We start from the raw sequence: 21,662 nt of genomic DNA, 5'->3' as shown, positions 1-21,662 counted from the left end.
AGGGACTGAAATTATTTTTTCCCTACCCAACTTCAGCTTTTTCTGAAAAGCTTGTGGTTGGGGAAACCAAAATCAGAACAGAACAGCAATAGGTAAAGGCACGAGGATAAAGGGAGGACAAAGGGATGAGTTCGAGAAGTAGGCATGCCAATTGGCTGTGTTCAAGTATTTTCAGAAAATTATAATTTTGCAAGGGAAAGTGGAAATTTGATGTTTTGAAGATCTTGGGAACCTAGTTAATCTTTGGACTGCATTGTTGCATAAAATTATTGAGAGTGTAGAATCTCTTAGTGTGTGTAATGGTTGAGATGAAAGAATGTTCAGTTTAAGAAGGTATGATACTTCAATTTTTGAGCCAAAGAAGAAGATATGTACTAAAATACCACTATTTTGTTCTCAGGGGTATGGTACATCCAATAATTATTTGTTGCAAGTGACATTCTATTGTGACAGTGTGTTGGTGGAATATGAAAAATGTGTAAATTCGAACCTTAAACCACTCATTTCGAGTCATAAATGGAGAAAACGACCCAATGAATCTCGATTATGCCTTGTGAATGCACCAAATATGGCTACTCAAATCATTGGGTCTTTATTTGTTTAAACTGATTTATTTGAATCAAACCTAAGTAAGTTGTCATAAGATAGTAATGCAACAAATAAATGAATACTGTAATTTTCTTCTTCTATGGGTCTTCCAGTAACTAACAACACTACAAATAGATTGGATAAAAAGAGGAAGAAATTCTGGGGAATTTGCTACTAAAAAGATCCACTAGTAATCAAATCAAATCTCCAAACATGGAGAAAAATAAAAGAGTTTCTGATTGCCAGCACATGGCTGGCTCAGCAGGAGGACGAAGAACAAGAAGATCACGCCCCCACCCCCCATTTGTTGATCTCCACTCTTGTTCTTTCAAGGAATCGGATGGCGCCTCCTGCATTTTATAATTACACATCAGCATTTTTCCATTTCCGAATAAAAAATGAAAAAGATAAGAAATATACCTCTTAGGTCGGCTGCGTTCTTCCTCAAAGTCCATCACTCCAGAAGGTCCAGAGAAGATCTCTTCATGCCCCCCTCGTAAGTCAACGTCTGCCTGCTCATAGTGTGCAACTTCTGCCACAACGTAAGTAAGACTATATCGCAACCCTAGACCTAGGCTGCGTTTAGTGTTGTGAAACAAGCGAAAGATACTCAACTGACCTTTATGGAGAGTACTTTTTTTACATCCTCAACTTTCTCTTCCACTTCTTTCTTATGTTTCCTGTCCAAATCACTCATGCTGTCTGCCCATCTTATCTTATCATGGATCGATACAAGAAGCTCATCTGACGTATTCAACCTGTGTGTTTTTCAGATGCTTTACATTTTTACCATCACAAATTTAAATTGCAAGATATTGAATCCCTCCTTCCTTCCTTACCAGTTAGCTAATGTTTCTATCATTGTATCCACTTGCACTGGTCTTAAATCCCTTCCTGCTGCAAATTGAACCTAAAATTCACCAAAAACAAAACATGCTTAACTAGGAAACAAATTCTAAAAACCTTCTGATCAAAATATGCTTGTAGCAGCTAGCTAGTCAGGACCAACCTCAAAGCATCTTCGCAATTGATCCAGCTTTCCTCTTACTATACCCTACAAAACATACAATAATCAGCAGAATTTCAACCTTTGATTCTCTATGGTATGTATATTTGGTAGAATACTTACAGCATACATGCACTCATTGATAAGAAAATCTTCTAGTTCCCGCACATTTGAAACATCTAGCTCCTGCATCAGCACATCATAAGGCAAAACCTGGAAAGTACACTATGGATCAGACCCCAATGATCAAAATTAAAGAAAGTACTATGATATATCTAACTAGAAAAAAAAACATTGAACTCATGGTAATGAATGAGCAAACAAATTTAAGAAAGTAACAACAGCAAACTCCATACTGACTGTTAAACAATCATTAGCACTCTAAAAGACACCAAAATCCATTCCAACCTTGATTAAGATGCCAGTGAAAAGACATTTGAAAGTGTATGAAAAACATTACCTTAGTGGACTCAGCCAATGTAAGCACAGTAAGTTGCTTAAGTTTGAGGATTTGGTCAGGTACCAACGCTGGAAGCTGACCAGCATTATCTGAAAACCATGATATGCTATTTTGTAAGATTTTCATAAACAGTTCAAAGTCGCTTCCACCAAATATCTTTTTCTCCACTTTCAATACCATGTAAGCAAAACTAAATAAATAAAATCCAGACAAACATGAGGGAGCTTGATAGGTATTAATTGTTACAAGTGTGATCATATAGGACTTCATTATAATACAACTGATATTATATTTAATCAACTGACATAATAATACAACTTCTAATTCAAATCACCATGAACAATACCTTGACTATTGATCAAACATTATCACAAGTGGTACTAATTGTTTGCTTACCTTTGTAGTCACTCCATGTCCCATGAGCAAACAGACGAAGCAAGTGAAGATAAACAGATTTTTCGGTTCCTTGAAGCTGCAAACAAGTTTAACAACAATCAGACCCAGGATAGCTAAAATTTCTACAACACATTCTTTAATAATGTATACAAACTATTGTATTTGAGCATTTAAATTTGTTGATTGAGTGAGATACGTCTGCTTTCGAGCTGAATTCATGTACAGTATCCAGGATAGCTAAAAATGAAAAATACAGACCTCGGTAACATTGGGAACAGCAAGAATCTCGGAGAAAGCGAAGAGTGATGGATGAGAAGTCGCTTCAATGACGACGTCCGCTAGAGACGAACCTTTAAGGGAAGAGGCTTGCTTAACGAAGTAGGCGATGTATTCTTCTTGCTTCTGTTCGAGGTCCATAGTTGAGAAAAATCCAGTGGAATGAAAACCCCCTGGATTGTATAGAATTATATTAGGTAAAGTGAACCCTAGAACTGATTTCAGCGATTAGTGGACGTTTGAATCGATTCTGAAAGAAAGCACTGAGATTTCAAAACCCTAGGATCTCGACATTGAAATCGGTCGGTAGGTGTAATCGGAAACGAGATGCCAACACAAATAAAGGATTTATTTTTTACAATTTTATTATATATTTTTAAGTAAACAATTTTATTATTTTAATAAATAAATTAAAATTTAATATATATATATTAAGTAAAACTACTTACCTTAATTGTTAAAACTATTAACTTATTATATAATAATATTTATAAATTATAAATAAAAATTAATATTACTAATTTAATTACTGAAATTCGTTAAAATTTTTTAGAATCTAAGTTTCGTTTTTAGAGTATGACTAATTTTCGTGAGTTAAACGCATAGCTCGCAAACACACTTAACTATTTAACTAGACGCAGAATTTGTCGTCTGACGGACTCGTCCGAACTCATGACCTAAGGGAGGTTGGGCATATCTACATTTTGTTGTCGCAAAGCTAAATTTTATTAGTTAAATTAGTGACATTAAAATTTTTATTTATTTATAAATATCACGTAAATAATAAGGTAAAGGATTTTAAAATTATTATAAAATCTCGTTTTATATAATTTAAACAATAAAAAAAACTCTAATTTGTATCGTTTGAATTTTTTTTTTCTGAAATTTCAATTTATCCAAATAAAGAACCTCAATTTTGATTATATTTGATTCGCTAAATTTCAGCAGTAAGATTTGTAACATTCTAAATTTCGTTTGAAACCGTTATTATTAAAAAAACACATTAACTTTCACAATTTAATTTATCGTAAAAAATTCATTTTAATTTTTTTTAATTATGATTTATCATGTGTTTGTTCACCCTTTTAATAAATTAATATCTTTTAAAATCACATGTAATAAAAAGAGAATAATAAAAGAAAAGAAAAAAGGACTGATTTGTAATGTTTAAAACTTCAATGATAAAATTGTATGTTAAAGAAAATCAAGGGAGCAAAGAAACGAGATAGAAGACTTCTGCCGCCGGCAACACTAACTCAGGCGAAGTACAGCAAAGAAACGACTACTACTCATTGATCATCGTCACCGGATCATCAGATGATGGATCGAAAGAATTCAAAGTTTATGGAGCTTTACGGCAAGTTAACGATATGTTTCAGTATCATTTCTATGTATCCTAACGACTTTTCAAGTTAATTGTGGTTTCATTTCTTAGGTTACGACCTTCTATTAGGTTCAATCGCTGCGTTTTACGTCTTCCTCGTTCCATACACCAAAGTGGAAGAGAGCTTCAACGTACAGGTAATCAATCTCCTTTAATCGATCCAACTTCAATTGAATACTCAATTCTTACTTTACATATTCTGAAGATGAATCAATCATTCTCTTGATTAACGTCTTAGCTTTTGTTGTCAAGGCAATGCATGATATTCTGTATCATCAACATCACTTGGAAAATGTAAGCTAAGCTCTCATTATTATTTTTTGTACCTGTTCTTGGATATAAACCTAACTTTGTGATTGCATTTGCTTAATCCATGTCAGTATGATCATTTGGAGTTTCCTGGAGTTGTTCCTCGCACTTTCATTGGTAATATTAAGTTCCATGTTCTTGCCTAAAGTCTCTTTGAGTTGAGTTTATTGCAAGTGGCCTTTGTAACAACTTATTATATCTAATACAAACTTTAACATTTAAAAAACAAGTTCAAAGAAGCTAATCAGAGTTTTTAAATTTATCCCTTTTTCTGTTAAACCCTAGTTTAAACTTTGTTATTGTACTTTATCATGGTTACCGACTTGCTTTGACTAATCAATGTGCTCAAGTTACTATGATTCGGAATGTGTTTCATGTTAATGTTTAAGATCCAATTTTGGATGTTGTAACTGATGACAGATTTCCTTGTAAATCACTCTTGAGTGGTCTTGATCTTCTAGGTTCTTTATTGGTGTCAATACTAGCATTTCCTGCGACTTCAGTAATCAGTTGGCTCCACCTACCAAAGATTTACAGTCTTTATGCTGGTCAGTTAACCTGTCTTTTTTTTTCTGTTTAATAGCGACTATGACTACTGTTATCTGTCAAAAGAGTATGTATTTTAGGTATTTTTAATACTTTTTGGCTTTAGAATTTCATAATTTGGTTATTCATTTCTGATTTTTAAGTGTTTCACTTCTCTTACCCAAAAAAGAGGGGAGGAAATTGAAGTGCTTTGAGTTGGTATGAATGGCCAACCAACCTTTTTACAAGGAGTTCCTTCTACCTTTTTCCATATTCCTGCTAACTTCTATGTGTTAAGAAAAATCACTATATTGGCGGGCATTAGAAAACTCTTAATATATATCTATACAGTGGTTTAGTTTTTTTTTTTTTTTTAATAAAGGAGAGCTAGCATGACACCCCCACAGTCATGGCCCTCCGCTTAAACTCAAAGCGCTTCCAGATACAGTGGTTTAGTTTGTGTTCACTATAACCTTAATATTGGCTATTGATGTGCATGTGGCTGCTACGTTTTATGATTTTTTGAATACAAGTGTCTATTTATTCTTTTGACAGTAGTTTTTCCATTTGCTTCTACAAACTGGTATAGCTATGTACCATTATCCAATTGATGAATTTGTCAATTTTTTGTTCTAGTTCGCTTAGCACTGGGGTTTATAATATTGTTGATGCTACGGTTTTTCCGCTTGCAGGTATGTATTCTCCCTCTTTCGCTGTCAGCCTTCTATAATATAGTATGTGTGCCGGCTTTTATATCGATGCAGCCTAGAAGGCTTGCTAGGAATGAATTTGTTATATTTTCAGCTTAACATTTGATAGATTGTAAGTCCTGAGGATTTTTGGTCAAAAACAGATTCAGGATTTATCTTATCGTGATTGCAGCATTTGAGGGTTAAACAGATTCCACTGTAAAACCCTTTCTGTGGTTGTAGAAATAAAGAGTTGCACCATTGTAAAATGCCCATAAATAGTCTTGAATTGCTCTATTCAATTTGTATGCTCCTTTTTCCTCAATAAGTCTCTTGATAGCATAACCAATATTAATCTTCTTTTTGTTTGAGCAGATTAAGCACAAGTTTGGTCGCCAAGTAGAATTCTTTTTTGTGATTTTGACAGCAGTGCAGTTTCACATGCTTTTCTATTGCACACGGCCTCTTCCCAATATATTTGCTTTGGGTTTAGGTGACTTGATTTTTCTCTTCTTACCCTATCTCTGAGAAAGTTTGTTGAATTATCACAAACCTTACTTTTTTTGGCTTTTCCTTTATATTTCAGTCAATTTGGCATATGGATATTGGCTTCAGGAATCCTTTTATGGAGCATTAAACTCTTTGGTATTATATCCCCCAAGTGCCAAGAACTCAGTCTTATGGTTCAAACGATATGATTAGACCACTACAACTAGTCTAATCTTGTTTCATGGAGCATTTTCACATCAAATTTCTCTCGTGCTTTCAGATTGTTGCCACTCTTATCTTTCGCTGTGATATTCTTTTGCTGCTTGCACCACTTGGCCTTGAGCTCTTACTGGTACATCTGCTGCTATCAGCTTTACCATATGTTTTTTCTGAACAAGCCTTTTTGTTATACAAAAAATCATGTGACAATAAATAGTCCATTTGGCTAGAAACACAATCATTTTTTTCTGTAGCATAATAAAAAAAATTGACAGCTTTTCACGCATTTTACACTAAAAAAAGTTCAATCACACTTATTTTTACAAAATACAAACAAATTCACTTTCACTTTTTACTTTGACAATTTTGAAATGTGATGGTGACAAATAACACTTTCCAAAATTGTACACTGCGATAATGAATTAACTATGCATTTTTTTTCTGTTATTTGATGATCCGTTTCCTCTTTTTATCATTCTTGGTTTGACTTCGCAATTTTATTTAAAATAAATTGACTGTCTTGGGCACCTCGACTAGTTTTGACATAAAACTCTCACATACATCAACTCATAGATTCTTCCATAATTTATGATCAATATGCTGTACCTGAACTGATTATACTCCGTTGTTTCCAAAAAATGCCTAGTGAATGCCTTTAACTCCTACTTGTCTGGAGTCCTCATTGTTTTGCTGGAGGTGTGTTTGAGATTCACTTTTGCATTATGGCAGACTAGATCAGTTTCTTTATGGAAGGCACTTAAACTTTGCTCTCTGACTGCTTTACTTTGCATAGGTTGGTAACACAAGCTTTAGCACCTTTTCATTTGTTCCATCTCTTACTGCTCCGATATTCGCTGAGATCTTAAAGGATATCATCACAGGTCTTACGATGCTGGTGGATTCTGTTATGTGGAGAAGGTTACTATGGCCGGAATTTGAAGTTCTCTGGTTCAATTCTGTCCTAAATCGGAGTTCTGAATGGGGTGTATCCTTTTTTATATAAAAGAACAGAAGTTCATTTGCTTCCTGACCTTGTATGAAAAGCTCATTTTGCTTTCTCAGTTTGTGTGAAGCTTGTTTTGCTTCTTCTACTTTTAAAAATGGCTCAAATTACTTATCGTCGTCATTTTTTTAATTCTCCATTAAATACTTAATGAGCTATACACAATTTACGCAGCTCCTTAATCTCAAGACTAAAATATAGGATATCATGACATTAACGAAGTTAACAGATGGGGGAAGTAAGCCATTTTTCAAAGTTTAGTGAGTGAATTGAGTATGCCCATGCCCAAGTTAAGGAAGCAAATGAGCTTCTTTCTATGGATAGATAGATAGTGGTGGTTCCTTCACTTATAGCTTTCAGACTCATCCATTTCATTGGTATTTCACTTCAGCACTCCCCCGATCATTGTTGGCTGCTTATCCTCTTTCTCTGGTAAATCTTTGAAATCAAAATTGATTAATGCTGTTGTATTTTACTATTAGGAAATAACATCTTATTTTAAAAGTTAGCTGACCATGAAAAGGAATAGTATCACATGCTTATGTGTCCAATCACTAAATCTGCTATGCTGACATGGCATTTCACTTACAGCTCGGAGTTTTTATTGATAGAAGGCTTTTACCCTACATGCTTCCGATTTGGTCATTTGTTATACTGTACTCCAAACTTCCGCACAAGGTATTGTTTAGAGAATAAATCTAATTCCTTCCATACTTTAATTGTTATCAGTCTTCTATTGATTGGTATGTGAATTTTCATGTTCGTCATCGATGCAGGAACTCCGCTTTATTATTGGTGTTATCCCAATGCTCAATTTATCAGCAGCTACTGCAGCCAGTAGAATGTGTGTGTTTTTTATGTTTTTTTTCTGCTCAGTCCTTCCTACTTACATTGATTTTGTACTTTGAACTTGTTTCAGCTTCAATAATAGGAAGAAAGGTTCTTGGGTATTTCTCTATATTGGTTTGCTGGGGTTACTCTTGAGCAGGTTTGCTGAATTTTTTAAATTTCATTTGGAGGGACTGCATAATTAGGGCAGTAATACAACTGATTGAATATTGCGATCTGCTTTACAGTCTAGGTCTTACTGTCGTTACGTTCATGGCATCATATGAGAACTATCCTGGAGGCTATGCTCTTCAAAGATTGCATTTGTTAGGTATTGTTATTATGCCTCTGTAAATTCTATTTTCAACAACAGATGATTGAATTTCTGTATAGGTGAGGTTGAAAGTGATCAAAACAAGACTTGGGTTCATATTGATTCCTTCTCAGCAATGAATGGAGTTTCCCGCTTTTGTGAAAACGATTCACCTTGGAGGTAGTCTGAATTTTGATTTCTCCGGCTCAAACAAAAGAACACTGTTGGTTAACCTTTTCTGCATTTTGTTTATAGGTATTCTAAGGAAGAAGGTATACATTTGGGAGAATTAAGCCAGAGAAATTTCACCTATCTTCTTAAGTGAGTTTCCTTATCGGTTTTGTATATACATTGCATAACGATCTTATTGGAAATAAAAAAAAATACATCTGGTGAATGATTGCAGTGAGCATAAAGAAATCAATGGATACAAGTGTTTATTTGCAGTAGACGGGTTTTCCAGATATCAAATCCGAAGGGATTTTCCACCTATTTCACTTGTAAGAATTCCTTAAACTCGTCGTTAAATATAATTTTCGTCTCGGTTATTTATTATTACCCCTTTCTATAGGTAAAAGAACCTAAAGTATTCATTCATGGTAATAAGGAGATGGCAAATAGAAGAAGTTGGCAAGGATGCTTGTGATTTGATTAAATCAACTCAATTGTTGTTAACTTAATTTAATGTCTTTCAACAATCTTTGATGATTCTTCGGGAAATTTTACCCCTGGCTAGGTTTTTTTCTTCTTTTCTTTTCGATATACCACAATGAAAATAACTTAAATGGGTAAGAATAACATTATAATCAAAATTTATTGCCATAAATTGATTTTTTTTAAATACTAACTTTTCATTTTCAGTTAAGTTTTTAAAATGATATTAAACCTTCAACTTTTTCTTTCTTGTTTGGAAGCTGGAGTTAGTAGGGATGAGTTTAATTGAAAAAATGTTTTTAATTTTAGTAATATATATTTTAAAATATTATTTAAATTAATATTTGAATGATATTATAAAAAGATTAATAAAAAAAAAATCTTAACTGATATATCAGCTGATTTGAATGTTTTAATATTACCTGTATAAAGAATTATTGTTATAAATGATTATTTTTAAGTAGTTGAAGTTAAAGTCATAATTTTGATAGGTCATATTTTAAAAGAAAAATAGATATATGTGGCTTATAAATAATTATACATATATATTATTTAATAAAGCATATATTTTATTAAAAAGTCATTTTTTTATATATCATTTTTCTAGTATCAAAATGTATATGGTTGTGGCATATTATTTAATGAAATCAGATTTTTTTTATTTTGAAATTTTTATAGTTCAAATAATATGATTTCGTGTATGTCCTTTTTTGATAACAAAATAGATAAAATTATTAGATGTGAATTTTTTTTTTTTTTTTATATTTTCAATAAAAAAATTATTGAATTTGATTTTTCAAATAAGAACTCTCCGTGCAAGTAATTCTCCAGTATTTTTTTTCAGACATTAATTATTAACCTTTAAAAATAATTTCAACTCTGTTTAAAATATTTTATTGAGATTTTTTTTATAATGTATTATTTATTTGTTTAGTTGCTTTATTTCAACATTTATCATTGAATATTTGATAAATAATTTTAATTTTATAATAGTTAGATTATCAATTATTTGAATTAAATGTAGAGTTGTTATTTTATATTATTTATTAACTAATTTTTAATATAAACTTTTAATTTAATTAAATAATAATTCATTCAAAAAAAATTATTTTGATTCAAAATTATCTTGAAATAAAAATTCGACCAAGAACTTATCTTTACAGAGCTTCAAAATACTGCCTATAAGCCCTCACTCACTCTCTCCCTCCCTCCCTCCCTGAATCTTTCGTCTTCGAAATCCACGAAATGATGCTTCAATCCACAGTCTCCCAATCCCTCCTACAGAATCGTCACGTATATCTATCATCATCAACTTCGCACTCTTCCTCTCTACCGTCAACATTTCGCGGTTCTGTATCTTTTCAGGGAGTTAACAACATCGGTTTCCCAGTCGTAAGATATAAGATATCGAATGCCTTCGGCAACAAAACAGTCGATTACGAGAAAAGGCCGCCGCAGCAGCTGAAATGGAATGGGATATTCAAGAAGTTATCGCTTATGGAAGACCCCAAAAAAGGCGCGGCAAGTGTTTTGAATCATTTGGAGAAAGAGGGTAAGTTAATTTCCAAGTGGGAACTTTCCAGAGTCATTAAAGAGTTGAGAAAATTCAGACGCTTTAAGATAGCTCTTGAGGTATAATTCCATTTCCCTGATATCTCAGATTCATGTTTTCTGAAGTATTGCTTTCGAGACCGGTTAAGTGTGGTTAAGTGTGTTTGCGAGTTTATGTGTTTAACCCGTTGTCCATTTTTTTAGATTCATGTTTCTATCTTGATTTGACTTCTGATTATGTATGATTAATGATTTTGAGATATAATTAATTCTATTTCCCTGATATCTAGATTCATGTTTACTGAATGAATTGTATTTTGCTTCCTTGGAATGTATGATATATGCATATCCTGATTTGACTTCTGTATGATTAATGATTTTGAGGTGTAATTCCATTTCTCTAGTATCTAGATTCATGTTTACTGAGTTTAAGAGACTAAAAAGTCACGGGTTTGATTTCATCTGAAAGCGTTTTGTGTTGAAACGGAGGTGACGTCCTAGTTTTCCTTAATTCAAAAAAATAAAATAAAAAATTCATATTTACTGAATGAATTGTATTTTGCTTCCTTTGTTGAAATAAATGTTTATATGCATATCCTGATTTGATTTCTGATTATGTATGAGTAATGATTTTGACCTGAGATGAGTTAGTTTCAAATTTATACAGGTTTATCAGTGGATGAACAATAGAGCAGAGAGATTCAGAACAACTTCTAGTGACACAGCGCTTCAGTTAGACCTAATTGCTAAAGTTCATGGAATAGCAATTGCTGAAGAGTACTTTCAGAAACTGCCGGATAAGATAAAGGATAAGAGAACTTATGGAGCTCTCTTGAACTCCTATGGAAAGATAAAAATGAAAGAGAAAGCCGAATTGTTATTAGATGATATGAAGAGTAAGGGTTACGCAAATCACTGTCTTCCCATGAATGTGATGATGACTATGTATATGAGCTTGAAAGAATTCGATCAAGTAGACGCTATTATCTCAGACATGAAGCAGAAAAGGTTACCTTTGGATTTGTATTCCTATAACATTTGGTTGTCATCATATGGTTCCCGAGATTCTGTAGAAGGGATGGAAAGAGTGTTTAATGAAATGCAACAGGATGCGACGATTAATCCAAACTGGACAACGTTCAGCACGATGGCTACAATGTACATTAAACTAAGGCAACATGAGAAAGGAGTTATCTGCTTGAAGGAGGTTGAGAGCCGAATAACAGGCAGGGATAGAATTCCTTACCACTATCTGATAAGTTTGTATGGGAATATGGGAAACAAGGAGGAAGTTGGACGAATATGGGGAATTTACAAGTCAATATTTCCTATCGCGACTAACTTGGGTTACCACACGATGATTTCTTCATTGGTTCGTCTCGATGACATCGAATGGGCCCTAACGGTTTATGAGGAATGGTTATCGGTTAAGACGTCGTATGATCCTAGGATTGTGAATTTACTTATGGGGTGGCATGTGAGGAATGGAAAAATGGAGAAAGCCGAGGAATTGTTTAACCATATGGCAAAAACCGGAGGGAAACCTAATGCTGCTTCGTGGGAGATTCTTGCAGAAGGTCGAATTCAAGAGAATAGGGGTTCGGATGCATTGTCTTGCTTGAAGGAGGCTGTTGCAACTATAGTGGAATCCAATAATTGGAAGCCGAAGCCTGTCAATGTAGCGTCGATTTTGAAGCTATGTGAGAAGGAAGAAGATAGTGTTAGTAAGGAAGGGTTGTTTGAGTTGATGAAAAAAACAAAATGTTTTGAAGATGCTGGTTATATGTCTTACATTCCTTTAGATGGAAAAGAATTCAAAATGATACAGGCAGAGGCAGGTGATGATGATTATGAAGAACATAACCAGGAGGGTGAAGATGTTGAAGAAGAAGCTGAAACACTTGTTATCCAACTTTAAGGTATCCTATAATTTCAAATTCTTAGTTTATTTTGTCTTTATTGTTAGATTACCATCTAAAGATGATGATTTTACTTAAAACCCATATTTTCTCTTCCTTTAGTTATAAGGGATATCATGTCATCCACCCACCCTGAGTTTCTTGTTCAGAAATTTTGTTCTACTTTGTAATTTGGCTTTAGATCCTTTAAGGTTCAATGTGATATTTTTCCATGTAATGTTACCCCTTTCTTGTTCTTCTGCTTGTAACAAAACACCCTTTGAATATTAGAACTGTATTATTCAAGTAAGAAAAGATTATTAGAGGTTTGCAAGGTTTTCGTAACACATTTTATTTGACTTAATCGAAATAATTAAGTTGATTTGAAAACTATTGTTATCGAAAATCACTTAGATATTTAGATTTAGCTTGAGTTAAGCTATGAATGTTTTCAATGTCATACCTGCATATTAATTGAATTGAAGGTATTTGATTGAATTAGTAAAAGTTATTTAGCTTAGTTGGTTAGATTGTTGCACATAGACTCTTATGTATTTTTTAATTAATCGCTCCAAGTTTCGAGAACAGGTCAAACCCTCAAACGAACCTGGGGTCGTGCGTTGTGGTGTCAGACCCGGTTATTTGTAGTCAAATATTATTATATATATATATATAGAAGAGAATGTGGAGCATCCCATTAATTATTGGCTTGCCACCATGTTAGAGCAACTGAGAATTGGCTGGCTGGGAACATATTCATAAGTCTCCCTTTCTTTTTTCTCAAATCTTAAAGAAAGCTCATGTTTTTTTATAGACCTTTATGCCCTTGAGATCTAGAAAACAATGGCTTGGCTTGGCTTAGCTTGCCAGATAACATGCAACTGTCTCTCCCTCAATATTGTTTGTCTACACCCACCCTATTTTATCTACCATTAGTTTCTTATACTTATAATATTATAACTTATAAACTTATTTATTTCTTATCTAGGGACCCATTCAAACAATTCTCTAAACGAAACAAAAGGAAAACCAACATCAGAGTTCCCCCGCAAGCCATCTCGAAATCCCTCCAATAATCCAACTCAAGGTTTCCGAGATCTCTTCGTTCTATATAGATTATCATTCATGTTTCCTTTGTCTTTATTAACCTTTTGTCCAGTGAAATATGCTTAAGAGTTAATAAATGAATAATCTTGAAGATGTGAGATCTTAAATGTTAAATGTTAGATTAGATTCAAAATTAGTTATCTAACTATATGTATAATCATATTTAACCACATGCAACAGGGACCCATATGTAGGATTCCATCCATCATCAATAGCCATTAATCACATGTAATCACATGAAAAGTATGGCAACCTACCAATCCACTACCTTCCATGGTTTGTCCTATTCAATTAATATTTATATATATTCTCTCTCTAGCTATAATTGCCAGTTCTTCGTTTAACCAAACTTTCCCACCATTGTAAGTCAAGTTTTGAACTCCAAAAGAGATTCCAAATCCAACTCAACCCACAAACTTTCCGGGTCATAAGCTACACGAGATTTCAAATATCCAAGGCTATTCTTGTCAATTAGATAAACAATATATAAAAGAAATATACCCACTAAATAACGACCACCCACAGGATGTTGCTGTTATAAAACATAAAAGAAGGGCTTCTTCTCTCTTCTTCCTCCATTACTATTACTATTGTTCCTTGTTCCCTGTCCGCTCTTCAATGGGTGAATTGTTGGAGAGACAGATGCCGAGACTCATAGAATTCCTCCCCTGTCTCCTCCAACGAGTGGCGGAGACGAATGATCTCAGCCGTGGGTTCAGGACTCAGAAGATCTCAGTCTTCCATGGCCTCACCAGGCCAAGCATCTCAATTCAGAGCTATCTGGAGAGGATATTCAAGTATGCGAATTGCAGCCCGTCGTGCTTCGTAGTGGCTTACGTTTATTTGGACAGATTTGCTCAAAGGCAGCCGAGTTTGCCCATCAATTCGTTCAATGTTCATAGATTGCTCATCACCAGTGTCATGGTAGCCGCCAAATTCATGGATGACATGTAAGTTCTTCCCTTCATTCGTTCATCTTCTTCTTCTTGGAATATTCTCAGTAATATGAGTATTATTTATGAATTAATTTAAAGGTATTACAACAATGCTTATTATGGGAAAGTGGGGGGAATTAGCACAGAAGAGATGAACTTTCTTGAAGTGGATTTCTTATTTGGATTGGGTTTTCATTTGAATGTGACTCCATCCACTTTCTATACCTATTGTTCCTATCTCCACAAGGAGATGATGACTGTGATGATGATTCAGCCTCTGCCGTTTGATTTAGCAGTTCACGATAATGATGAAGATGATCAGATGTCATCATCATTGAATGTAGGAATTAGATCAAAGAAGCTGCTTCACTGCTTGTGGTTCAGTGATGATCAAGACGACGACGACGATGAAGATCAGTCGTCTTCCTCCAGCTCCCATCAACACCAATTACAGCAGCAACTTGCTGCTGTTTAATTCAACGTCTCAATCATGATTCATAATGCCCAACTTGTAGTTTTTAGCTAGCTAGCTAGGATTAATTACTTATATTACTATTATTACATGAATCATCATGTCTTTAATTAGTTTGTCTAGCTATAAACCTAGCTTCTTTTGCTGTCATTTTACTAAACTTTGGGTATTTTGTATTTGGAATCAATTGGTATGTACAGATGGGTAGCTTTTCATCAATGGCCTCATAATGATGAATATATAATCTCTCTTAGGTCCCCGATCTTATTCTTATTCGCAGTTTTACCCGTTGTTCTTGCATTTTTAGTCAAATGAATTAAACATGTTAATGCTACATGACAGTTGTAAGGATTCCATCCCTAGTGTATACTGTATAGTGCATGTGCCCAACTTGTTTCTCTGTCTTTTACTCTTTATGTGCACATTCTTGGATTTCTAATACTTTTTTATGTATATTATTAAACTCAAAAAAATGAATTAAATCACTAAATCAAGTATAAATATATTAAGGTAATAAATACCCATTGATAATATTAGTAAAAGGAATTGACTTTTTAAATATCAGTTATTGGAAGGCCTAGTACACCCCATAGTCACAACTTCTTCAAAACGTTTTTAAATAAAATCGAGTCGGTAACATTTTGATCTTTTAAATCGACTTTACTGAGTACCTTTTGGTCCGTTAAGTCGACTCTTACCATAAACTTTTAAATGTGTTCTTTATTCAAAATTCTATCTTGATTTCAGAATTAGTTATAATAACATGGACAAAAACAGGTAAAAGTCTGAAAATTCAGAAATTTCATAACCTCATAACAGAGTCAGTCAGTCACTAGAACATACACAAGAACAAAATAAAAACCCAAAAAGATTGACCTCAGCCTAAATATATCAGAGATTTCATGCATTTGTTTGTTCATACCTGATTGATTGATTGATTTGATTTGATTGAGGAAACAAAAGATTGTTAACCAACCTGACATAATTAATAATAATAATAATCTTTAGCAGACAGAGGAAGAAGAAGAAAGAAGCTTCAAGATTCAGGTGAATGCATCATCATCCTCTTCATCTTCATCTTGCTTTTCTTCTCTGAACAAGCAGCCCTAGCAAATGCCTCAACAATCCTTTGTTGAGATTCCAAGATCATTTCTGTCCGTTTCATCTCCATCTCCATTCTCATCGATTCAACTTCTCTTGCCATATCCATCTTCATCTTCTCCATCCTCACAAACCCATCTCCAAGTGACTTTATTGCAGATGCCATCTCCTCCACCGGATCTCCCCCCCTCTTCCTCTTATTCTTCCCTGATGATTCATCCATCTTTCCCATTTTAGAATACCCATCTTTCATAACCCTAGTAGTAGATCCAAAACTAGGGTTACTCCCCCCAAATTTACTGTACTTATTATTATTATTATTAACTTCTGGCATCACCGCGTTTGGACGAACAACCCCAGGAATTCTGATCCGAAACCCATTCACACCTCCACTTCCATTCCCGTTTTCATATCCGCCACGATTATACGGAACATGCCGTTTAATCGTAGCTTGATACAGTTCTTCATCATCATCGATCTCATTCTCGTCATCTTCATCATCATCCTGAACTGGCGGAGCAGATTCAACTTGAGGAACAGCAGCAACATTAGGTCCTCTTTCCAATGAATCCATATGTTTAAAATGAACCCAAGAAGAAGAAAACCTACGACTACTCCCAGGAATCGACACCGCTCTCTGCATCTCCGATCTATACCGTTTCCTCAACTTCTCCATCTTATGTCGACATTGAACAGAAGTCTTCGGCTGATTCCCCATCGCGGGGGAGCATCGATTAGCGATATCATCAGCAACCTCAAGCCAATGATTCGCCCTAAGATTCCCTCGCCGAAGAGAATACCACTTATCTCGATACGCTTCTATCAAAGCAACGGTCTCATCGTGAGACCAACACGGCGGAGGGAGGCGGCGCGTGGATGGAGGTTTCTGGGTGACGGAGACGGGAACGGCGGTGGGTATGTCTTGATTTGATGAAGGAGATGCGATTGTTGCAGTAACCATTGCCATTGATGATTGAAGCGGCGGTGGTTGTTGATGATGATGGCGGTGGGGGAAAGAAAGGCATGTTTTTAAAGAGAGAGGAGAGAGAGTGAATTTAGGGTTATAAGTGGTGGTGGTGGGGGTGGAACCGTGTGCGGCTGATTTCGAGATCTAGAATGATGAGAGAGAAAATGACCACCGCTTAGGGTGGTGAGGAACAGGTGGCACGGCTAACGTGCACCGTGAGCGCAGCCCGAGAAAAATTCTAAGATTATAATTTTTTTTTAAATAAAATAAAATTGAATCGCCGTATTAATTACTAACGCCGGGAAAGCGGTTGGATAATATGGATTAGTAGTTAATAGTTTTAATTATGTAATTAATTAATTATTGTGATTTATTAAAAGGAAAATAATAAGTTGGATTATTTGAAATTAGGGTATTTGTTGAGGGAGATCAGATTATGATGGCGACGACGAAAGCTGAGTCGGCGTATCCTAGCACGGCAAGGTTTTCTGATTCTCAATGTTATCCTGAGTATACTGCTTCGCTAAAATGTAAGACTCTTTCTCTACTGATTCTCTGAAATTACGATTTGTCTGTTATTATGGTGATTGTTTGTTCGTTTTCGAGTTTGTGTTCTTTGATTTTGTATGTGTTATCGTTGTATTGAGGAAATGGATGTTGTTCGCTATCTTGATGTGGAACATGAGAGATTGGTTTGATTTTTGCATTTTAAGTGTTAGGAAGAAGATATGAGGATTGATTACTGAAGTTCTTAGGTTTTGCTTTGTTTTTGAGTTCGCGTTCTTTGTTTTTGTATGTGTTATCATTGTATTGAGGAAATGGATGTCAGAAGTGTACGCTATCATGATGTGAAACCTGAGAGATTAGTTTAATTTTTGCCTTCTAAGTGTTAGGAGGAAGATATGATAGATTGATTACTGAAAAGTTCTTAGGTTTTGCTTTGTTTTTGAGTTCGTGTTCGAATTTTTTGATTTTGAATGTGTTATCATTGTATTGAGGAAATGGATGTCGGAAGTGATCGCTTATAATGTGAAACCTGAGAGATTGGTTTAGTTTTCGCCTTCTAAGTGTTAGGTTAGGAAGAAGATATGAGGATTGATTACTGGAAAGTTCTTAGGTTTTGCTTTGTTTTCGAGTTCGTGTTTGCGTTCTTTGATTTTGTATGTGTTATCATTGTATTGAGGAAATGGATGTCAGAAGTGCTCGCTATCTTGATGTGAAACCTGATTGGTTTAATTTTTGCTTTCTAAGTGTTAGGTTAGTTAGGAAGAAGACATGATAGATTAATTACTGGAAAGTTCTTAGGTTTTGCTTTGTTTTTGAGTTCGTGTTTGCGTTCCTTGCTTTTGTATTTGTTATCATTGTATTGAGGAATAATGGATGTCAGAAGTGATCGTTATCTTGATGTGAAACCTGAGTGATTACTTTAATTTTCGCCTTCTAAGTGTTAGGAAGTAGATATGATAGATTGATTACTGAAAAGGTCTTAGGTTTTGCTTTGTTTTTTGAGTTTGCATTCTTTGCTTTTGTATGTGTTATAATTGTGCTGAGGAAATGGATGTTAGAAGTGTCTCGCTATCTTGATGTGAAACCTGAGAGATTGGTTTAATTTTCGCCTTCTAAGTGTCAGGTTAGGAAGAAGATATATTAGATTGATTACTGAAAAGTTTTGTTTTGTTTTGTTTTCGAGTTTGCATTCAATTTCATTGCTTTTGTATGTGTTATCATTGTATTGAGGAAATGGATGTTAGAAGTGCTCGCTATCTTGATGTGAAACCTGAGAGATTAGTTTAATTTTCGCCTTCTAAGTATTAGGAAAGAGGAGAATATTGTTGAATAGCACTGTCCACAAGGCCCGTCCCAAAACCAATGTTCAAGATTTGACCACCACCACTAATGCTTATAGCTTTTGCATGAGCTTCCAATAGAGGTTTCTACCATGCCATCATTACAGCCTTGCTATTAGAATCCTTCAATTTTTCCTCACTAAAAGTAACTCTGTCTTGTAAGTAGTCTCCATCTGAATCAACAGGGGATTTTTGTCTTCGCACAATGGTACCAAGGATCAGCTCAGCCTGAATCCCTATATCCAATCTAATTAGGCATCTTATATCATAAAAAACAATACATTTTAGTTTTTATTAGCAAAAGAAACAGTAAGATAGAGATAAGAAGTTGTATAGAATATATATAGAAGGCTGCAAGGACAAACTAGAGTAAAAATTCATATTCACCAGCATTGGATAGATTGATTACTGAAAAGTTATTAGGTTTTGCTTTGTTATATTGTACTGGCATAAACCTTTTTCTCATCATCCAAGGCTAGTTACACCTCAATTCTCTTTCGAAATCAAGTATATAATTTCCTAGTAATTACAGCAAAACGTGAGGTACCTGCATTGTCTTCAAAACAATTAGAAATAAAATCCATCACTTACTTCTTATTGTCTTCAAAAAGTACCTGCATAAGAATTAAGAAATCATTGCATCTAATTAAGCTCCCCCCTTTGAGTAACTCATATATACCCAACACATTTTATTCATTATAAAAGATCAAACAAATAAAATAACCATCAGGCCTATTAACCCAATCGTATTGTGATCTTTTCTTAAACCTGAGTTGTGCTGAGGGAACAACATGATGGTTGATGAAGAATTACTTATCATCCCTAAGATCTTCATAATATAACCATTTTAAAGAGATTAATTTGTTTCAATAATAAAAATAGCACAAAAAGTTATATATAAAGAGCTAGAATCAACTAACTGTCCCCTTTGAGTATTTCAATTATCTCCATTTTTCATCTTCTAATGCTTTACCAATTCTTATTTTCCTTCTTCCTCAATGAGTTCTAGTCAATCTTTGCTGTGTAGTCAATATCTTCACCAATTTTCTTATCTGTTTTCCACTTTAATGAACAAAGACACAACACTTCTTGTTAGAATATGGATTTCTATTGTATAATGCATGGTAACTTCACTTTCATTTAGCAGTGTATTTATATGAAGTGCTTGTGACAGTTTTCTTCTTCGGATGTAAATGTATCTGGTATCTATATTTTTTCCTTATTCTGAAATCAGAGTTTATTCTCTCGAGAAAGTTATCGCGTCCTCCCATTGTCATACCCCCACTTCAACTTAGGGCTTTCTTATTAGGAATCAAACATGAGATCTTCTATTTGAGCTATGTTAGCCCTTACTTTTTACGAATCAGTCTGAAATTTGTTTGCATTTAAGAACAAAAGAATTTGGCAATAATATCTGACCTTGGAATGTTAACTAATACACAGGCCTTGAAAAATCTATGCCAGAAAAATCAAAATGTCAAGAGCATTTTGATGCTTACAAAGAGTGCAAGAAAAAAGAGGTAAAGGAGTATATATCTGTAATGAATGATTTCTTGAACTTAGCCTAAATAGGTCCTTAGGTGGAATGATTGTGATTTTGGTTTCATATTACATATCGTGTACAGAGGGAAGCTAGGCTCGAGCGCAATCGGAGTAGGTCCCTCTTCTCGTGATGATGATCATTAGCTAAGTGCAAGCTATTCAAATCGATCTTTTGTCTTGTAATTTATGTGTCAAAATATATTCCTACATATACTTATTTTATCCCTTATTTCAAGTGGTGGTTATATTAGAGAATATATACTTTTAAATAAAAACACTCTCTAAGCTTATAATAGCTAACACACAAACAAAATTCCCCTTTTTTTTGTTATCTTGAATCTGATGCTTTATGCCACTAACTTCTTGTTATTGGGTTCCAATTATTTCACCCATGTTGGTAATAACAGTATATGCCATTTATATATATTTACAAGTTTTTTTTTTCAATTGATGAATTATTTTGATTACAAAGATACTGGTTGCTTTGTGAAAGGTTGTTAGAATCAATTTTTCTAAGTAGAAAAACTTTCAATGTATAATATAATTGTTTTTTATAATATGCTGTATTTTGTTTTTAATTCTAAACAATGATTGCATTTTAAAACTAAATGTTTTTTTTATCAATAATTAGTTTCAATCATATTTAATTTTAAAATCAATTCATAATTACCTACAATTAGGGTGTTTAATATTTAGTTGAATTCGAATTCTAAACAAATTTGAATTCGATTTCTAAACAAATTTGAATTCAAATACAAATTTTAGTTTGGTTTTCGAGTTTAGGTTTCAACTCGAAAATTAAACTGAAAACTAAATTTAAGAAACGTTTCTTTTATATATTATTATTAAATTATCATGGCTCTCTTACAAGATGTCTAATATTCAGTCTCATAATTCAGTAAATTCATAATCTTTTTCTCATTTATCTAGTTGTCCACCTTATGACATTTACGGTCTTTTTAGTTGCTTACTTCATCTCTAACTTTACATATATCTAAATTCTTCACATATCTAGTTATTTCATTAATAATATCACAATTGTCATCGACACCTTTCCACTCCGTAATTATCGTCGACAATGAGTCACTAAGTTTATGCGTGAT

General features: G+C 33.9%; 6 protein-coding genes across 12 annotated transcripts; 4 read left to right on the top strand and 2 right to left on the bottom strand.

The window, feature by feature from the left end:
• Positions 1-651: 651 nt before the first annotated feature.
• On the bottom strand, positions 652-3,055 carry LOC124945156 (COP9 signalosome complex subunit 7). Of its 4 annotated transcripts, none has more exons than XM_047485542.1 (9): positions 2,709-3,055; positions 2,451-2,526; positions 2,055-2,143; positions 1,718-1,807; positions 1,598-1,642; positions 1,428-1,498; positions 1,204-1,346; positions 1,009-1,153; positions 652-938 (listed from the first exon to the last, which is right to left on the bottom strand). In XM_047485542.1, exons 1-9 carry the CDS (start codon positions 2,865-2,867, stop codon positions 917-919), a joined length of 840 nt encoding a protein of 279 aa, XP_047341498.1. In that variant the 5' UTR covers positions 2,868-3,055; the 3' UTR covers positions 652-916. The 4 variants fall into 4 exon arrangements, with proteins under 4 accessions (XP_047341498.1, XP_047341496.1, XP_047341497.1 ...); XM_047485540.1 differs by having other exon boundaries at positions 1,009-1,120; positions 1,208-1,346; XM_047485541.1 differs by having other exon boundaries at positions 1,009-1,117; positions 1,208-1,346.
• An 883-nt stretch (positions 3,056-3,938) lies between these two features.
• LOC124945189 (dol-P-Man:Man(7)GlcNAc(2)-PP-Dol alpha-1,6-mannosyltransferase) lies at positions 3,939-9,238 on the top strand. 3 transcript variants are annotated; one of them, XM_047485578.1, is made up of 20 exons: positions 3,939-4,083; positions 4,162-4,247; positions 4,363-4,404; positions 4,491-4,536; positions 4,881-4,967; positions 5,581-5,636; positions 6,009-6,126; positions 6,220-6,278; positions 6,403-6,474; positions 7,071-7,134; positions 7,223-7,326; positions 7,705-7,776; positions 7,936-8,022; positions 8,121-8,188; positions 8,264-8,332; positions 8,421-8,503; positions 8,566-8,665; positions 8,741-8,806; positions 8,892-8,985; positions 9,057-9,238. In XM_047485578.1, the coding sequence occupies exons 1-20, from the start codon at positions 4,044-4,046 to the stop codon at positions 9,129-9,131; spliced, it is 1,488 nt and encodes a 495-aa protein (XP_047341534.1). In that variant the 5' UTR covers positions 3,939-4,043; the 3' UTR covers positions 9,132-9,238. The 3 variants fall into 3 exon arrangements, with proteins under 3 accessions (XP_047341534.1, XP_047341533.1, XP_047341535.1); XM_047485577.1 differs by lacking the exon at positions 7,071-7,134 and having other exon boundaries at positions 7,135-7,326; XM_047485579.1 differs by lacking the exon at positions 7,071-7,134 and having other exon boundaries at positions 4,065-4,083; positions 4,349-4,404; positions 7,135-7,326.
• Positions 9,239-10,331: 1,093 nt separating this feature from the next.
• LOC124944571 (pentatricopeptide repeat-containing protein At1g02150-like) lies at positions 10,332-13,986 on the top strand. 2 transcript variants are annotated; one of them, XM_047484866.1, is made up of 3 exons: positions 10,332-10,771; positions 11,358-12,609; positions 13,876-13,986. In XM_047484866.1, the coding sequence occupies exons 1-2, from the start codon at positions 10,385-10,387 to the stop codon at positions 12,606-12,608; spliced, it is 1,638 nt and encodes a 545-aa protein (XP_047340822.1). In that variant the 5' UTR covers positions 10,332-10,384; the 3' UTR covers position 12,609; positions 13,876-13,986. The 2 variants fall into 2 exon arrangements, with proteins under 2 accessions (XP_047340822.1, XP_047340820.1); XM_047484864.1 differs by lacking the exon at positions 13,876-13,986 and adding an exon at positions 13,577-13,602.
• Positions 13,987-14,311: 325 nt separating this feature from the next.
• Positions 14,312-15,532, top strand: LOC124944572 (cyclin-U4-1-like). The gene is made up of 2 exons (XM_047484867.1): positions 14,312-14,645; positions 14,730-15,532. Exons 1-2 carry the CDS (start codon positions 14,314-14,316, stop codon positions 15,103-15,105), a joined length of 708 nt encoding a protein of 235 aa, XP_047340823.1. The 5' UTR covers positions 14,312-14,313; the 3' UTR covers positions 15,106-15,532.
• A 352-nt stretch (positions 15,533-15,884) lies between these two features.
• On the bottom strand, positions 15,885-17,354 carry LOC124910553 (trihelix transcription factor ASIL2-like). The gene has a single exon (XM_047451220.1). It carries the CDS (start codon positions 17,168-17,170, stop codon positions 16,139-16,141), a length of 1,032 nt encoding a protein of 343 aa, XP_047307176.1. The 5' UTR covers positions 17,171-17,354; the 3' UTR covers positions 15,885-16,138.
• Positions 17,355-17,394: 40 nt separating this feature from the next.
• On the top strand, positions 17,395-21,010 carry LOC124910554 (cytochrome c oxidase-assembly factor COX23, mitochondrial). The gene is made up of 3 exons (XM_047451221.1): positions 17,395-17,700; positions 20,461-20,537; positions 20,643-21,010. Exons 1-3 carry the CDS (start codon positions 17,607-17,609, stop codon positions 20,688-20,690), a joined length of 219 nt encoding a protein of 72 aa, XP_047307177.1. The 5' UTR covers positions 17,395-17,606; the 3' UTR covers positions 20,691-21,010.
• The last annotated feature ends 652 nt before the right edge of the window (positions 21,011-21,662 follow it).

Source organism: Impatiens glandulifera, chromosome 7 (assembly GCF_907164915.1).
Source record: "Impatiens glandulifera chromosome 7, dImpGla2.1, whole genome shotgun sequence".
NCBI lineage: Eukaryota > Viridiplantae > Streptophyta > Magnoliopsida > Ericales > Balsaminaceae > Impatiens > Impatiens glandulifera.
The sequence above is the reverse complement of the archived record's forward strand: the minus strand, read 5'-3'. Positions and strand labels throughout refer to the sequence as shown.

Excerpts from the sequence above, each read along its gene's own strand:
- LOC124945156 (XM_047485542.1), bottom strand. The coding sequence starts at position 2,867 with ATGGACCTCGAACAGAAGCAAGAAGAATACATCGCCTACTTCGTTAAG. Across the intron at positions 2,144-2,450 it reads GACATGGAGTGACTACAAAG|ATAATGCTGGTCAGCTTCCA; the intron begins GTAAGCAAACAA and ends CATGGTTTTCAG. Across the intron at positions 1,347-1,427 it reads ATAGAAACATTAGCTAACTG|GTTGAATACGTCAGATGAGC; the intron begins GTAAGGAAGGAA and ends AAAAACACACAG.
- LOC124945189 (XM_047485577.1), top strand. The coding sequence starts at position 4,044 with ATGATGGATCGAAAGAATTCAAAGTTTATGGAGCTTTACG. Across the intron at positions 4,084-4,161 it reads AAAGTTTATGGAGCTTTACG|GTTACGACCTTCTATTAGGT; the intron begins GCAAGTTAACGA and ends TTCATTTCTTAG. Across the intron at positions 7,777-7,935 it reads CTGCTTATCCTCTTTCTCTG|CTCGGAGTTTTTATTGATAG; the intron begins GTAAATCTTTGA and ends TTTCACTTACAG.
- LOC124944572 (XM_047484867.1), top strand. The coding sequence starts at position 14,314 with ATGGGTGAATTGTTGGAGAGACAGATGCCGAGACTCATAGAATTCCTC. Across the intron at positions 14,646-14,729 it reads GCCAAATTCATGGATGACAT|GTATTACAACAATGCTTATT; the intron begins GTAAGTTCTTCC and ends ATTAATTTAAAG.
- LOC124910553 (XM_047451220.1), bottom strand. The coding sequence starts at position 17,170 with ATGGCAATGGTTACTGCAACAATCGCATCTCCTTCATCAAATCAAGAC.
- LOC124910554 (XM_047451221.1), top strand. The coding sequence starts at position 17,607 with ATGATGGCGACGACGAAAGCTGAGTCGGCGTATCCTAGCACGGCAAGG. Across the intron at positions 17,701-20,460 it reads GTATACTGCTTCGCTAAAAT|GCCTTGAAAAATCTATGCCA; the intron begins GTAAGACTCTTT and ends ACTAATACACAG. Across the intron at positions 20,538-20,642 it reads AAGAGTGCAAGAAAAAAGAG|AGGGAAGCTAGGCTCGAGCG; the intron begins GTAAAGGAGTAT and ends TATCGTGTACAG.
- LOC124944571 (XM_047484866.1), top strand. The coding sequence starts at position 10,385 with ATGATGCTTCAATCCACAGTCTCCCAATCCCTCCTACAGAATCGTCAC. Across the intron at positions 10,772-11,357 it reads GCTTTAAGATAGCTCTTGAG|GTTTATCAGTGGATGAACAA; the intron begins GTATAATTCCAT and ends AAATTTATACAG.